At 49.0% G+C, this 16376-nt stretch overlaps 1 protein-coding gene and 1 non-coding gene across 2 annotated transcripts; both read left to right on the top strand.

Moving 5' to 3' along the window:
* Positions 1–1132: 1132 nt before the first annotated feature.
* On the top strand, positions 1133–1323 carry LOC128123595 (U2 spliceosomal RNA). The gene has a single exon (XR_008222765.1). It is a non-coding gene; the product is annotated as a U2 spliceosomal RNA (small nuclear RNA).
* Positions 1324–1953: 630 nt separating this feature from the next.
* Positions 1954–16354, top strand: Rdm1 (RAD52 motif containing 1). Its single transcript, XM_052756287.1, has 7 exons — positions 1954–2084; positions 2389–2568; positions 7164–7286; positions 7707–7869; positions 9363–9461; positions 11450–11535; positions 14459–16354. Exons 1-7 carry the CDS (start codon positions 1989–1991, stop codon positions 14546–14548), a joined length of 837 nt encoding a protein of 278 aa, XP_052612247.1. The 5' UTR covers positions 1954–1988; the 3' UTR covers positions 14549–16354.
* The last annotated feature ends 22 nt before the right edge of the window (positions 16355–16376 follow it).

Genomic DNA, 16376 nt, shown 5'->3' with positions numbered 1-16376 from the left:
CGTGACATTTTCTGGGGAGATGTGAACACAGCTCTTTCGCTCCAGAGAAAGCATTGATGACACACTGAAGAACGGATTCCATCTGAGTCTAGCTTGGTGAGCCAGTGTGTTTATTGGGGTTATTTACAGGAGCATGGGTAGTTACTTAAAGAGCATGGGTGACTCCCAGGCAGCTTGATCGCCAAAACGTCCAGCCTCGTGATACTGCATTCTTGGAGTTCTCTGAAATAACTCACAGGCAGCTGGGCTAGCGGGGAGTCTCCCCTGCCCAGGAACTGTTACTGCGTGCATAAGGTTAGAAGGTCCTTGCTCTGAATCCGGTAGGTTTCCGCAGCTTTTGTTTAACTCTCTGAGTCTTGTAAATTTTATTTACTTCTTATGTCTTTTATTTTTTTTAGATTTATTTTATTTATGTGTATGAATGTTTTTCCTGTGTGCATTGTATGTATGTGTGCCACGTGTGTGCCTGTTAGTTAGCTCCCCTGGAACTGAAGTTACAAATGGTTGTGAGCTACCATGTGGGTGCTGGGAATCTCCTGGGTTCTCTCCAAATCAAGAGAATCAGATGACCCTGCCTCAAAACAAAAACAGTGAGGTGCATATCTAAAATAAGCTGGAAATCAAAAGGCCCCTTTCCTCAAGGATCTTTCTGTCCCTTGAGCAGGTCAGCGTGAGCTTTCTCCGGGGGTTATACTCACCATCGGAGCCCTACCCAACCCCATTGTTGATCTCGCCGCTTAACAACACTCAAGCCTATACATACAAGTGAGGGAGGCAGAAAGTGGGAGGGGGGAGGGAGAAGGAGAGAGAGTGTGTCTTGTGGTAGGGACTGTCAATTCTGGGTCTGAAATATCGCGAAGAACCTGGCCGCTCAGAGACGGAATACGAATTGGGCGGGGCATGCAAATGAGGAGGTGGCCGCGTCTCCCAGGAACTCTGGGAGCGAAACCAGCAACAAAAATATCCTCGGCCCACGCTGATCTCGCAGGCTTTCCCTGGAGCGAAGGTCGTGGTCAGGAAAGAGCAGGAGAGTCGGTGTCGGGCGCGTGGCTGTGGTTGCGTGGGTGTTTGCGACCGTGATGTCAAGGTGTGTGCGCACGTGAGTGTCGCGGGCGGTTGTGTTGGGAGAGTTATCGCTTCTCGGCCTTTTGGCTAAGATCAAGTGTAGTATCTGTTCTTATCAGTTTAATATCTGATACGTCCTCTATCCGAGGACAATATATTAAATGGATTTTTGGAACTAGGAGTTGGAATAGGAGCTTGCTCCGTCCACTCCACGCATCGACCTGGTATTGCAGTACCTCCAGGAACGGTGCACCCCCTCGGGGGACCTCTCACGCCGGTTCAAAAACAAGAACTTTAGACTCCTTATTACCCTCAACCTCTTAACTGCGTTTTTGTTCTCTGTATTGTTCCTATTCTGGAAGTCGCTTTGTAGGCCAGTAACTACTTTGTAACTCGCTTTGTTAGCCCGCCACGTCACCCTTGAGATTAGGGAAATCTGCCCGCTGTCTCACAATGCTGGGATTAGAGGCATTGTCACTACCTAGCTTCATATATGGTTTTTTAAACAACTTCTTTTGCCGGTGATCTGTACGACGTCAAAACCGGCAGGGGAAACTGGTTTGGTCGGGTTTGCCAAGAGATGTCTTGCCTTTTAGTGGTTATGACTATTCAGGTTATCTTTAATTTGTTAAGCTTGGCGCATGGATACAACTATAATTCGTAAAAATCATTAGAGAAATGAGAGTTTTAAAGATGTTCATACATAGTTCGTCACCTAAACTCACTTAGCACTCAGCAGGATGTGTCTGAATATAGGCAGTTATTATTACATAGTAAGACAATGGTATTGAAATAAACTTAAAATACCTGGTCTGTGTCAAGTTTTAGGGAAGTCGTGGGAGGCTGGTCTCCGCCCCTTTCTCATCTGGCACCGCCCCTTGTGTGCGAGCGGTAGTGTCTTGCGCAGGCGCAGTGGCTTTACCATGGCGGAATTGATTTCTTTCGTGGTTCCCACCCAGAGTGACAAAGTTTTGTTGGTGTGGGAGCTGAGCGCTGGTCCCCCAGCCGAGGCCTTAAGAGTGAGGGGCTGCGCGGAGGGGCGAGGAAAGGGGGGGGTAGGGGAGGGGCGAGGAAAGGGAGGGTAGGGGAGGGGAGAGAACCGGGGGCAGGAAGCAGGGGCCAGGGGCCCGCGCTGAGGGAGGCCCGGTGGTCGGTGAGCCGACAGGTCCCTGAGCCACCGCCCTGGGCTCCCCACGGGAAGTCCCTGTTCGCGCAGGGAGGAGTGCTCCGAGTGGAGGAGGGCGGGGACTCGTGGGAACTGGGTTTGTCGTGGGGCTGGAGGTCAGGCTGGAGGTCAGCGCTCACGTCGAGGGCCTCCCGCAGCATTCTCTGTCTACAGCGTTCTCCCAGTTTGGCCTTCTGTATTCAGTCCGAGTCTTCCCGAACGCCGCGGTGGCCCGCCCCGGCTTCTACGCCATCGTCAAGTTTTACTCGTCAAGGGACGCGCAGAGAGCCCAAAAGGCATGCGACGGGAAGCCTCTCTTTCAGACATCGCCAGTGAAGGTGGGTGCCGCCGATGCAGGACCTGGGGTGAAGTTCCCAGTGCAACCGCGAGCTAGCGTTTGTGCGGCCCTCTGGTTCACACGGTGCTTCCAGGTGCATTTCCCCTGAGGCTCTGGCTCCAGGCATTCCTAGATGAAGAAACTCAAACTTGGGATGGCTGGTGATAAAAAGGTTCATCAGGATAGTAGCTGCTCAAAGCCAGGTGTACCGATGAATCCCACGTCATTCTGTTGCCTTAAAATTTAAGAAATATTCATAAGCGTTTTCTTTTTACTTGGATTTAAAATATGTGAGTTTGATAAACTGTTGTAACCTAACGGATGCTTTATTGCCATCATTCTCAAACAGCCTATCCAGAAGTCCCCTCAGGTCCCAGAAGGTGGGCAGAGCATCTTTTAATACATTGTAGACTCCATTCCATATTAACAGCAAACCCATTGACTTGCCCGGAGCCTCAGGACAACATCTATGTTTTCATTTCCACCACTTTTTAAAGAACCATTTCAGTTTCTGATTGGCTACTCGATCTGCCCATTTGCTGCTGACCCCAGTCTATTCTTGTCTCTGGTGTTCTCCTCCTCTACTGAACCTTGATCTGAGAACTCTAGCCAGTAGTGACCCCAAGCATACAATCTCTACTTCTGTACATGTTCAGGACCACCTTCTCTCCTGGATCATCCACTTCCAAGTACCGAAGTGATTGTCTGTCAGTCAGCCTTTAATTATTGAACTTTGTGTTTTTAACTTGTGACCATGTCTCAGTCATAAATATTGTATGTGGTATGGGGAAGATTACTAAGCAGTGAGCTTCCCGTGCTCTGGGACAATGAGACCGTTTTGATAGAGTGTTGAAGGAAATCTGGAGAGATGGCTCAGTCGTTAAGAGCCCTTCCTGCTCTTTCAGAGGACCCAAGTTCAATTCCCCGCACCCACATGATGGCTCACAGTCACTTCCAGTAACTACAGTTCCAAAGGATCCCATATCCCCTTCTGGCCTGGGCACCAGGCATGCATGTGACTCACAGGTATATGTGCAGGTAAAACACACACACACACACACAATTTAAAATTTTCAATATTTAAAAAAACAACAACAACAACTCAAGGAGCAGGGCGTGAGTGCAAGGCTGGACAAGTGGGTTCCAGGACAGCACAGAGAAACCCTGTCTCAAAGACCAAAAACCAAAGCAAACCAAAAAACAAGCAAAAAAGCAAAAAACAATTCAAGGTACTGTTGAGAGGTGAGAATGGTCATATTAGTTTATTTACATAGTTTGTTTGTTGGGCACACATACGTTCTATGTGTTATAAGATCAAGGAAAGGCCTAAGGCACCTTGAGAAGTACACATGCGCGGGCGCGCGCACACACACACACACACACACACACACACACACACACACACACATCTTTGGCATTGTCCTAGGGTTATTACTACTATGAAGAAACACCATGACCAAAAGCAAGTTGGGGAGGAAAGGGTTTATTTGGATTACACTTCCATGTCACTGTTCACCACTGAAGGAAGTCAAGACAGAACTCAAGCAAGAGCTGATGCAGAGGCCATGGAGGAGTGCTGCTTACTGTCTTGCTCAGCCTGCTTTCTTGTAGAATCCAGGACCACCAGCCACCCACAGTAACCTGGGCCCTCGCCCATCAATCACTAATTAGGAAAATGCTTCACAGCTGAACCTTATGGAGGCATTTTCTCAACTGAGGTTTCCTCCTTTAAGATGATTCTAGCTAGTGTCAAGTTGACATAAAACTAGCCAGGACATACCAAAAAGAAAAAAAAAAAAAAGCCAGGCGGTGGTGGCCCACGCCTTTAATCCCAGCACTCGGGAGGCAGAGGCAGGCGCATCTCTGTAAGTTTGAGGCCAACCTGGTCTGCAAAGTGAGTTCCAGAACAGGCACCAAAACTACACAGAGAAACTGTCTCGAAAAACAAAACAACAAACAACAGTGACAAAAAAAACCTAGCCAGGACAGGCATGAAGAAAAGTGCTCTCGGGCAAGAACTGTCAGATTTGCTCCAGGTGACGCCTAGGTATGTCATACGGCTACTCAAGAGCACTTTGGTTTTGGTTTTTGAGACAGGTCTTCGGTAGTCCTGTTTGGCTTTGTTCTCGCTGTGGTCAGAGAAGGGTCACCTTGAACTTGGGATCTTCCTGCCTCCCCTGCTGGGGTGACAGATGCGTCTCCGAGCGAGCTCTCTGTGTGTTGGATTGAGACTGACGGTAGGTTTCATGCAGGCTTTTAAAAAAGCTCTTTACCAACTGCTCTGCTTCCTCTACCCCCTTTTTTTCTTCTCTAAAACAACTCTTGTAGCCCAGCCTGGCCCCCAACCTCATATTTAGTTAGAGATGATGTTCATTAACCTCCTAACGAATTTTTTTGTTTGTTTGTCTTGAGACAGGGTTTCTCTACATATCCCTATCTGGAACTCATTATGTCGGCCAAGCTGGCCTTGTATTGAGATCCACCTGCCTCTGCCTCCCAAGTGGAAGCAAAGATGTTTTTTGCCATACCCAGTGACATCCTAATTTTTTTTTTTAAAGATTTATTTATTTATTATGTGTACAGTGTTCTGTTTGCATGTGTCCCTGCAGGCCAGAAGAGGGAGCCAGATCTTTTTTTTTTTTTTTTGAGCTGAAGATCAAACCTAGGGCCTTGGGCTAGGCAAGCGCTCTGCCACTGAGCTAAATCCCCAACCCCCTAATTCTTTTTTTTGTTGTTGTTTTTGTTTTGTTTTGTTTTATTTGGTTTGGTTTGGTTTTTCAAGACAGGGTTTCTCTGTGTGGCTTTGGAGCCTGTCCTGGAACTCCCTCTGTAGACAAGGCTGGCCTCGAACTCACAGAGACACACCTGCCTCTGCCTCCCGAGGGCTGGGATAAAGGTAACCACCAGAGACGTGTTCTCCAAATAGGCCTACTACCCCTTCATCCATGTGTCGTTAGCCAGGCTTACAGTCCTGAGTATTGGTCCCATCCTGTCCCTCAAGGAGTAAGTCTTCAGTCTGTTCAGGGAACGGTCCATTACCGCTCAGCAGCCAAGCTGTTGCACAGCTGGGCAGATTATGCTTTGCAAATGGTTTCTTTATACTCTCTTTATCCTGGATCATCTTCCCTTCATCTCCCCAACCCCCCTGCCTCCCTCCCTGCCTAAGCCTTTCCACCCACAGTACTCCCCTCCCCTTTCATTTCCTTTACCTTCTGCTCTGCCATCCCCTCATCCCTCTCCTTTAAGGTAACCCTTTCTTTCCCTTCCCTTCTTTGTGTCCTCATTTGCAAAGGAACTTTAGGTGTCTGTCTGTGTGTAGTTCTGTATATATATGTGTGTCTGTGGGTGTGTGTGTGCGCACAAGTGAATGCTGGTGCCCAGGGAGAAGAAGGTGTCAGACCCCCTGGAACTGGAGTTACTTAGCCATGTGACTTGAATGCCGAGAACTGAACATGGTCCTCTCCAAGAGCAGTCGCCATCTCAAGCTCCAGGGAGCTTTGAAAGTAGTGGCCGAGGAAGAACATGCGTAAACATAATCCATGGGTGATTAATACATTAACTTTATTTGTATTGTTCAAATTTTATGAATACACAAAACTTTCTAATAATGGAGACTTTAAGATGGAGTTAGTGGAGTACGAAATACACAGTAATGTGTCAGGTATACAAGGCTAACACCTGGGGGACGTGTCAGATAAGCTTGTCAGATAAGCTTGACATGGGATTGTTCAGTTGATGGTGAAACTCGTGTGTGTGTGTGTGTGTGTCTGTGTGTGTGTGTGTGTGTGTGTGTGTGTGTGTGTGTGTGTGTATGCATTGTGAAACTCGTGTGTGTGGGTGTATATGTATGTATGCATATATATTATGATTTACTGTAGATAAGGTCTCACTATGTAGCTCTGGCTAGCCTGGAACTCTCTATATAGACCAGGCTGGCCTGGAACTCAGAGAGATCTGCTGGCCTCTGCCTCTCGAGTGCTAAGATTAAAAATGTACACTGTTGGCCTGATGGCACACACCTTTAATCCCAGCACTCAGGAGGCAGAGACAAGGGGAATCTCTGAGTTCCAGGCTAGCCTGGTCTACAGAATGAGTCTAGGATTGCTCAGAGAAACGCTGTCTCAAAAGAGGAAAAAAAAAACAAAAAAGCACACCACGGTGCCCAACCCTGTATTATCACTTGTATGGAGTTACTGATTTGGAGCTGGGTGAGTGTAAGGTTCATCTCCGTCTTCTGGGGTCATAGTCTCAAGCAGGAGCTACTAGATGGGAAGCCCGGAACAATGTCTTCGGGGCCTCCTTGGTTATTTTCTCTACCCCTTATACTGTAGGCTAACACTCCACCAACCGAGCTCCAGCCCCGCCCCCAGGGCAACCTGCCACTTAACCAGGGATCCTAACAGTGATGGGGGACAGCACCTGACTTAGATGGACAGATAGCATTGTGTGTGGGGTTCACTCTGATGCGGGACTTGGGACCTCCTTCTGACCCCCTGATCTTTACTGTCCCTTATGGACTTGGAATTGATTGACCTCGTGTCTCCAGAGTAGAACCTGGCCGGCTGTGATATTTGTGGGTCTCTCTCCTGACTGCAGGTTCGTCTCAGCACTAGACATAAGGCCCTGCAACATCAGGCCTTTGCCCTAAACAGCTCACGATGCCAGGAATTGGCAAATTTCTACTTTGGCTTCAATGGATGGTCAAAAAGGATCCTCAGGGTAAGCCTTGTACATTTTTCGACTAACCACACTCTTCCTTTTACATTAGAATCCTAGACTTTGGGGAGGATTGAACAGGGCTTCCAGGAGGACACGTCAGGGGCCAGCTCTGGCGGGGATAGGTGGATGTGTCTGAGAGTTAGGAAAAACTCGTCCCAGTTCGCTGGCTGATGAAGTCCATAGTTTCTCAGTGTGCTCGGTAAGACTTGGTTGCCTAAAGCAGCATTCCTTTGCAAATCTTCCTTGCTTTTGAAGCTCTAGGGTGCTCCAGCTGTTAGCGGGGATCTGGAGTTTAGTTTTGTATGTTTCTCCGTTGAAATCTTAGGTAAGCTGGGGATAGGGCTGAGTGGTGGAGAGCTTGCCTAGCAGGGTGAAACCTCGGGGCTGATTCTCAGAGGACTCGAATCCCACCCTCCCCAGCTGCAGGAGCTCTCTGGAGCGGAGGACGAGGCTCTTGTGGGGCCCGTGCGGAAACAGAGCCTCAAGTTCTTCTGTGCTGTGGAGGTGGTGCTGCCGTCCTACGGATGCAGGAGCCCTGGAGTCGGCATCGCTGAGGAGCCTCTGCACCAGCTGGAAGAAGAAGGTCTGTCCTCGGCGCAGGGAGGGCTGCAAGAGTGGATATATCATGTGTCTGTCTGTCTGTCTTTTCTTCCTTCTCTTCACTCTTGTCAGCCACCAACCAGGCCCTTCCACCGCTGAACTACTGAAGTCCTGGGCAGAATTTTTATGCCTTATAATATGGATTTTCACTTTAGCACGTGCCTGCCAAAACCTTTACATTTACAATAGAACTGCCCTCCTGCCCAGAGGCTCAGGGGAGGCAGGAAATCCTGTGTCTCTAGTTCTTGTTTAAGGACTTGCTTTGTGTTGAGCTAATTGGTCAGAATCCTTTGTCTTCAGTTATCAGCAAGATCCTGCTGTAGGCCAGGAGGAATGGCTCAGTGCAGGAGCACATACTGCTCTTGCAAAGGCCCTGCATCCTGTTCCCAGCACTCACTTCGGGTGCCTGAAGCCACCTGTCACTGCTGGTCCAGTAGGATCTCACGCCTCTCTTCTCCTCCGGCACCTACACTAGTGTACACAGAGAAAGCCACATGCAGCCAAAGACATGCCATTTATCGTTCTCTAAACCTTGCCATAAACCCTTGTATTGAAAGAAACTTAATCCTTTGCCTGATAATGGAATGGCTGGAACAGACAAAAAGGCCATTGTGAAAAGGTACTCTAATTGATTTTAAGTTATTTTTCTAGACTCCATGGTCCTCAGCATGAGGAGTCCAAGTCAGATGTAAGGAGTTAGTGGGGGGCGTGGAGTAGGCTCCTGAGGCTGCTGGATAGATAACACCCATCATCAGGACCATCACCTGACCTTGTTCCATCATCTGACCTTGCTCAGTGTGAGTCCAGCCCTGAGCTGCAGCAGGCAGAGTCTGCAGGGAGACCTGTCAGTTTGGAATTGGCCAGTGAGATGAGCTTTGTACCTGTGCCTCACTTGGATCCCATAGTTATTACATAAGGAATTTCAGAATGCACTGGGCCTGTGAGATAATGGGCCCTATCATTATGCACCTTCAACAGACCCATTCAGCCAGCTCCTTGTGCTACATCCCTTTAGTTGCTCAAATAATGATCTGAGACTGAATCATAAATGTATTTTCTTTTTAAACAAAGAATAATTGCTATCCATACAAGTATTTACTTATTTTTTACTTTGTGTGTATGGTATATTTGTGTGTAGTGTATGCAAATATATGTGTGCACACAAAGTGTGTGGGCCTGTGTGTGTGTAAGCCCAAAAGCCAGAAAAAGGTGTCGGGTGTACTCTTCTCTTTATTCATTTGAGGCTAGGTCTCTTCCCTGAACCTGGAGCTTGTCCGTCGTTTTGGCCAGCTAGAAGATAACAGCCCCCGTCTTTGCCCGACTCACTGTGGGATGGCAGACATGCACAGGGTCGTGCTCAGCTGTTAACATGGGCACTGTGTCCAAACATTGGTCCTTGTGCGTCTGCAGCAAACACTGAGCCTCTCATCAGCCCCCGTCCAGGTATTTGAAATCTGTCTGCTTGCTTGGTTCCAGGACAACCATCGTTTCTCATGAAGAGGAAGGCAGCTCAGAAGCTCGCGATCCAGAGCGCCTTGTCAGATGCCTTCCAGAAGCTGGCCATCGTGGTTTTAGGTGAGCCTTTCTTGATAATCCCGAGTGCTTGAAACTCAGCCAGAAGGTCATTTTAAAACCTAAATAGTATGAAAATACTAATATCTGGAACATTCCAAATTCTGCTTTCATTCACGGAACTCTGCCGTGGCAGTGACCTCCGATTTGTCCCTTGTCATGTTTATGAGAAAACTGACAGCAGATACTCTTGTTCTCGGGTCTGGATGTCAAAGGGCTAGCCTCATCACTGCAGGCAAACCTGCTGCTTGCTGCTGGCCTGGGTCTGGATGTCAAAGGGCTAGCCTCATCACTGCAGGCCAACCTGCTGCTGGCCTGGGTCTGGATGTCAAAGGGCTAGCCTCATCACTGCAGGCCAACCTGCTGCTGGCCTGGCACTAATAGGGTTTATGAGCTTTGGACATCTGGGCTTGCACATTGGTTTCCTGACCACAGCTAGAGTGACCTGTAGACATTACAGTTACGAAGCTGCTCTCTCATTTGCAAAACAGGCTGGAGGTTCTCCTTCCCTCATGGGGACATCGAAAGAGTCAATGGAAGGGCGAGAGAAAAAGTGTGGGCTCTGCTTGCAGGAGAAACCGGAATCTCTTAATTATCACTGTTCCCTTCTCTCTCTCTCTCTCTCTCTCTCTCTCTCTCTCTCTTTTTTTTTTTTTTTCTTTTTTGGTTTTTCGAGTCAGGGTTTCTCTGTGTATCTTTGGAGCCTGTCCTGGAACTCACTCTGTAGACCAGGCTGGCCTCGAACTCACAGAGATCCGCCTGGCTGAGACCTGTCTTAAATATGAAATCTTTGGCTTCTTTTCACTTGTGATGTTGGCATATGGGGTGGGCACCGTCAGGGAATCATCAGATGCTTTCTTGTGGAGTGTTGATCGTGGTTGTGATGCTGGTGTTGGCATCGTGGTCCCAAAAAGGTTGACAATGGTTTGACCTTTTGGGGCTCAGCAACAAGTCTCCAAAAGGATCGCTGTCCTGTTTTATAACCCTGAAGGCTTAGCAACTGAGATACTCCAACTCATCGAGGCTTTTCTGTGCATGTGAGAGGTGGATCCAGTTGACGGCAGCCTTCCAACCTGGCCAGCCTTCTTGTCAAAGTATGACCCCGTGGTCATCAGCTGGGAGTGCCAGCAGCTGTCGGCTCTGAGTGGGCACCTTTAAGAACCGGGCTAAATACCTAAGTTCTCTCTGTCTCTCTCCTCTGCTGTGGTATTCCTTCTGTAAACTCAGAAACCCTTAGACCAGAGCCATTGTATGTGGCTTGATGTGAGGAATGCTGGGTTATGTACATAAGAGGGACAGTGCCTACCAGTGGGAGGCTGCAACTGTGAGACATTTCTCGTATCTTGTGGAAGCTCATTTCTTGAGGAATAGAAAATTGCCCCTTGCTTCCAATCCGGGTCCTCTATGCCAGGCCTGAATTTGCCTTGTCTGCCACCTACGCCGCAGGCTTCAGCCATTTGAACCTTTTTTATTTCCAATTTCTTGTTATGCCCTAGTCCTGTCTCTAAAATACCAAAGTTGTTTGAACTAACATGCTTGATACCTCATTTTTTTTTTTTTTTTAAATGCGTACTGGTGTTTTGCCATGGATGGGAATTGGAGTTACAGACAGTTGTGAGCCGCCATGTGGGTGCTGGGAATTGAACCCGGGTCCTCTGGAAGAGCAGTCAGTGCTCTTAACCACTGAGCCATCTCTCCAGCCCACTTTTTTTTTTTTTTGAGACAGAGTCTCTATGTAGCCCTGGCTGTCCTGGAACTCATCATGTAGACCAGGCTGGCCCGGAACTCTCAGAGATCCGCCTGCCTGGGCACCACCATTCCTGGCCCTGCTCATACACTCTTTAAGCAGATGGTTCTGCCGATAACTGCAGCGTGGGATGCAGCATTTCTAGAGACATGCTCTCCTTTAGCCTTTAGAGACTGTAAGCCTTCATCAGGTGTGACTGTTGGACTGTTAACAAGAAAAACTCTGAACCTGTCCTCACTTTCAGAAAGTGGCAAGGTCGCGGTGGAGTACATTCCCAGTGAAGAGTCCACAGATGCCGGAAGTGAGGAAGAGCTACAGAGTTTAATCCAGGTACTCGGGGAACCTAAGCCGAGGTTTCCGTAGCTGGGGTAGCCAAGACCGAAGCAGCCAGCAGGGTCTGGAAGACTGCACCGTGCAGCATCCTCACGGAAGTGTGGACTTGAAGGCCGTTGAAGTACAGGCGATTTGGGGGCCTTTTCCTGAACTCCTAGCCCTGGCCTCTTCCCCCTTGTGTGGAGTTTGATGAGAACTGAGGTCGCTGACTGCATGACTGTGACCGTGGCCCCCAGATGGGTGGGAGGTCCCTGAGCAGTGATCATTTCAGAACTTCCTCCATGAGGCCCAAGAGCACATGGAACAGGGCAGTTCTCTGATGTGCTACCACCAGGGAAATGGTCTCTTTCTAAATAACTGTGTTACTTAAACCCCTCCATTTCCCTTCTCTCCGGCAGAAGACTTTCCTATAAGTTTTTTTGCCAAAGACCTTCTTTTTTTTTTTTTTTTGGTTTTTCGAGACAAGGTTTCCCTCTGTAGCTTTGCGCCTTTCCTGGAACTCACTTGGTAGCCCAGACTGGCCTCGAACTCACAGAGATCCGCCTGGCTCCGCCTCCCGAGTGCTGGGATTAAAGGCGTGCGCCACCACCGCCCAGCTACCACAGACCTTCTTATAAATCAGTTTTATAAAAGGTCTTGATCAGAGAATAAGTTGCCAAAGTCACTTCAAGAAAACGGTCACTATTACATAGAAGATACCTTGAAAGCGGTAGTGGCTGAAATGTGTTCTGCCTCATGGGGATGTCATTTGGGGGTTTTGGTTACTTACTGCACCCCAGAACCTTGAAGTGATTTGAACAAGTAAAGTGGTCACTGTCTCAAAAAGTAAAGTTCTCCATGGAAAGCAATGGTTTAGTTCAGCTTAAACAGGGATTTCCTGGGTAAATGTTTCCCCATGGCTCTGTTCACCGCAGAGAGGTTAGGGTGGGCTGCCCCAAAGTGCGGACAGTGGCCCTTGGGCAGTGGTGTCCATTTATCCTTTTACTTTTACCAAATGTGTCTCTGAGAGAGAGACAGAGACAGAGAGAGAGACAGAGACAGAGAGTGAGTTACCACAGTGCAGGTAATGTTACCCTGAAGCTGGTGTCTTGAGTCTGCAGACCCTTGGCTGGTAAAGGTACTCAGTCTCAAGACTAATCAAGGAAACTTCTCTCTTTCTGTTGGTTTGTTGTTTGTTTTGTTAGACCTGGCTGTCCTGGAACTCACTCTGTAGACCAGCTAGCCTCGAACTCACAGAGATCGGCCTGGCTGTGCCTCCCGAGTGCTGGGATTAAAGGCTTGTGCCACTGTGCCCAACAGTGTTGTTTTGTTTTTTGTTTTTTGAGGCAGGGTCTTAAGTAGCCCAGGCTGGCCCTGAACTTTGATTCTCATATCCCCCTCCAGAATGTTGGCCTTCCAATTATGTACTGCCAAACCTGGTTTAGTGCAGTGGTTTGAATGAGAATAGCCCCCATAGGCTCATATATTTGCATGCTTAGTCCCAGTTGGTGAGTTGTTTAAGGATTTAGAGGTGTGGCTTGTTGGAGGAGGTGTGGCCTTGTTGGAGGAGGTGTGGCTTGTTGAAGGAGGTGTGGCTTGTTGGAGTAGGTGTGTCACTGAGAGTGGGCTTGGAAGTTGAAAAGCTCCCGTGTCAGGTCCAGTGTCTCTCTCTGCCTGCTTCTGTGGATTAGCTCTCAGCTACTTCCCCAGCACCATGCCTGCCTTGTGTACCAACATGCTCCCCACCATGATGATAATGAATAACCCTCTGAAACTGTAAGCAGGCTCCCAATTACATGTTTATTTTTTAAGAATTGCCTTGGTAGCCGGGTGGTGTTTGCGCATGCTTTTAATTCCAGCACTCGGGAGGCAGAGGCAGGCAGATCTCTGAGTTTGAGGTCTGGTCTACAGAGTGAGTTCCAGGACAGCCAGGGCAATACAGAGAAACCATGTCTTGAAGAACCAGAAAAGAGTTGCCTTGGTGTCTCTTCACAGCAGTAGAACAGTGACTAAGACACAGGGCGAGCACACTGCTAAAGAAGCTCCACCCCAGTGACATTTATCACACTTTCAACAAGTCCAGCTTTCGTCCTGTGTGGTGGCACACACCCTTAATTCCAATGCTCAGGAGGCAGAGGCAGGCAGGTCTCTGTGAGTTCGAGGCCAGCCTAGTCTACAGAGCGAGTTCCAGGACAGGCACCAAAACAACACAGAGAAACCCTGTCTCAAAAAAAAAACAAAAACAAAAACCAAGTCCAGCTCTCTGTGAGTGTGAGAGGGAGCAGTCAGCACTGGATTCTGAAATCTGACTGCAACAGTAGATTATTCACCGATAGAGAGGGACTATTAAATGAATTCCATTTTAAAACCAGCACTGCGTGCCCAGCTGTGCCAGGACACTGGTGTGTTTGGTTATGTGCGCATGAGTGCAGATGTCCTAGGAAGCCAGAGGCATGGAGCTAGAGTAACAAGTGGTTGTGAGTCACACCATGTGGGTCCTGGAAACCGAACTCAGGACCTCTGGAAGTACTTACTCCTAACTGCTGAGCCATCTCTCCAGCCCCAAGATGAAGGCTCTTCTTGCAAATCATAATACACATTATAAAAGCGGCTCCGAAGGAAGTCAGCTAGGCATCTTCTCTGTGTTGATGTGTGACATGAATCTCTGAAGTGGTAGCCATGCCTGTGAGTCAGCGTGGGATGCGGATGCTTTCCCAGGCCAGCGGAAAGGCTCCCCACTTTGATACAAACCTTCTGGCTGAATTACCCACCCCCAAATCCCTCTGCAGAAGTTAAGGAGTGGTCACAGATTTTATCCTGGTTCAGCCCAAGCAGTGGTGAGCTGGGAACCATGGTACCGGATGGTGAGTGGCTAGGGGATAGCAACCCTGGAGTAACCGCTGTGTGCTCTCCCACCGCCCTGGTGGCCTTCATCCTGCAGGTCAGCTCCTTTCCTTGGAATCAGCCCGGCCAGAGGGAGGAGGAATGTCTCTCAGATTTCAGCTTGGAAGAGGAAGAACCCGAGCTGTAAGAACTGCACTAACCCTGTGTGCAGGCGTGGCCATCTCACTCTCTTGGGAAGTTCTACATTTCTGATTGGTGGGCTGCTGGCGTCCCTCAACTCCCAAGTGTGAGGCCCAAGTCTTGCCCAGCGCCTTGGAAGAGGTCTAAGAGAGGCTGGAGCCCTGTCACTGTGATGGGAAGAGGATCCCTATGCAGAATGGAACTGGGTCCAGAGTAATAAAGGCCACCTAACAAAGGTGTCCTATTGTGTTGGTGGGTGGTTTGGGTCCCTGGCTTCAGGAGCTTCACTAAGGTTTAGTTCCACCAGTGAGGCTGTCTTTGAAGGGACAGTCTAACCCACTTTTTCTGTGGCCCCAGGAGCTGATCCTCTTTATGCAGCAACTATTTTGCCTCCTGGCCAGGTAGTTCTCCAGAGCCTTGAGGACAACCGACCCCTGGTTTTTTTGTTTTTTGTTTTTTTTTTGGGGGGGGGGTTTCGATACAGGGTTTCTCTGTGTAGCTTTGCGCCTCTCCTGGAACTCACTTGGTAGCCCAGGCTGGCCTCGAACTCAGAGATCCACCTGGCTCTGCCTCCCGAGTGCTGGGATTAAAGGCGTGCGCCACCACCGCCCGGCGACCCCTGATTTTTGTACTCCTTTGGAATTGCCCCAGTAGCCTACAGCCCAGACAGCACCTGGCCATTTTGTTTTTTATTCAGTGTGTGTCTGTGTGTGTGTGTGTGTCAGCCAGAGCTGGCTCTCTCCTTTGGGCACTTGGCCTTTGAGTATCTGGGGTCCACTACCCCCTCTAGGTGTTTGCCCCATGACAGGCATTTACAACAGTTTGCTTTTATTCCAGGATACCAGTGTCTCTTGGCAGCCATACCCTGAATCAGATCAGTTGTCTGTTCCACCCCAGAATGTGCCCTGCTAGCCGACTCGAATCCCAAGGCTCCCAAAGGTGGTTCCGGTGCTAGGGGTCAGAACAGGGCTCTGCTGAAAGAATTGGTGTCGGCTCAGGGTCCCCAAGACCAAGTTCTCAGGACAAAGGAGATTTATCTGCCCCAGAGGGACAAGGAACAGGGAATAAGAGACAAAGACAGGAGAGAGAGGATGAGGGGAAGGGAACGGGAGAGGGGGAGGGGTTATTTGTCCAGGAGGGAGGGGAAGGGATGACAAAGGACTGCCTCCGGATAGAAAGACCCATAGGTAAATGGTGGTTTATAAAGGGAAAGGGGGAAACCCTGTGTTAGGATGAGGTGTTTAATTTTAATTGGGTGTGTTAATTAGGTGAGCCACAGGGGGCTTTTGATTGCTGGATTTCAATACTTGGATAGCTGGACCTTGGTAGTTGTTGGCCTCAGGAGGAGGAGGTGGCCAAATAAGGGAAGAGACCTTGGTGACTAGCTTTAGGAATGTGATCTAATGGTTTTTAGCAAGGCAGAGTGAATGGGGGAGAAGGGCAAGGCCTGCCAGAGCCATATGTTTGAGTGGGTTTCTTAGATCCTAGTTAGCAGCAGAAACTCCATTTTGTCCCAGTCTACTCTGAGCTGCTCCCCACAATTTCCTGAGGCCAGACGGCCGCCCTCGGGAGCCCCTCACACACGTGTAAACCACAAACGTTCCCCCCCTTCTGATTGGTTGAAAGTGTGTCACGTGGAGAGTCCCCGACCGCTTCTCTCGGCACAGGTTGATTGGATGGGACTCCAGAGCTGTCTGTGGTTTTCCCCTTTAAAACTGGCTGTTGCCCTAGCCTCAGGAATGTAGGTGGGGCCCAAACCCTGTCGCCTCCCTGATACATTTTTTAAAATAAATTTGTGGCTTCCTTGAACCCAGTCTTTTGTGGTGGATTATTTA

The sequence above is a fragment of the Peromyscus californicus genome, unplaced genomic scaffold (assembly GCF_007827085.1).
Source record: "Peromyscus californicus insignis strain IS unplaced genomic scaffold, ASM782708v3 Scaffold_3__1_contigs__length_106647218, whole genome shotgun sequence".
Lineage (NCBI taxonomy): Eukaryota > Metazoa > Chordata > Mammalia > Rodentia > Cricetidae > Peromyscus > Peromyscus californicus.
This window is presented reverse-complemented; position numbering and strand designations above follow the sequence as displayed.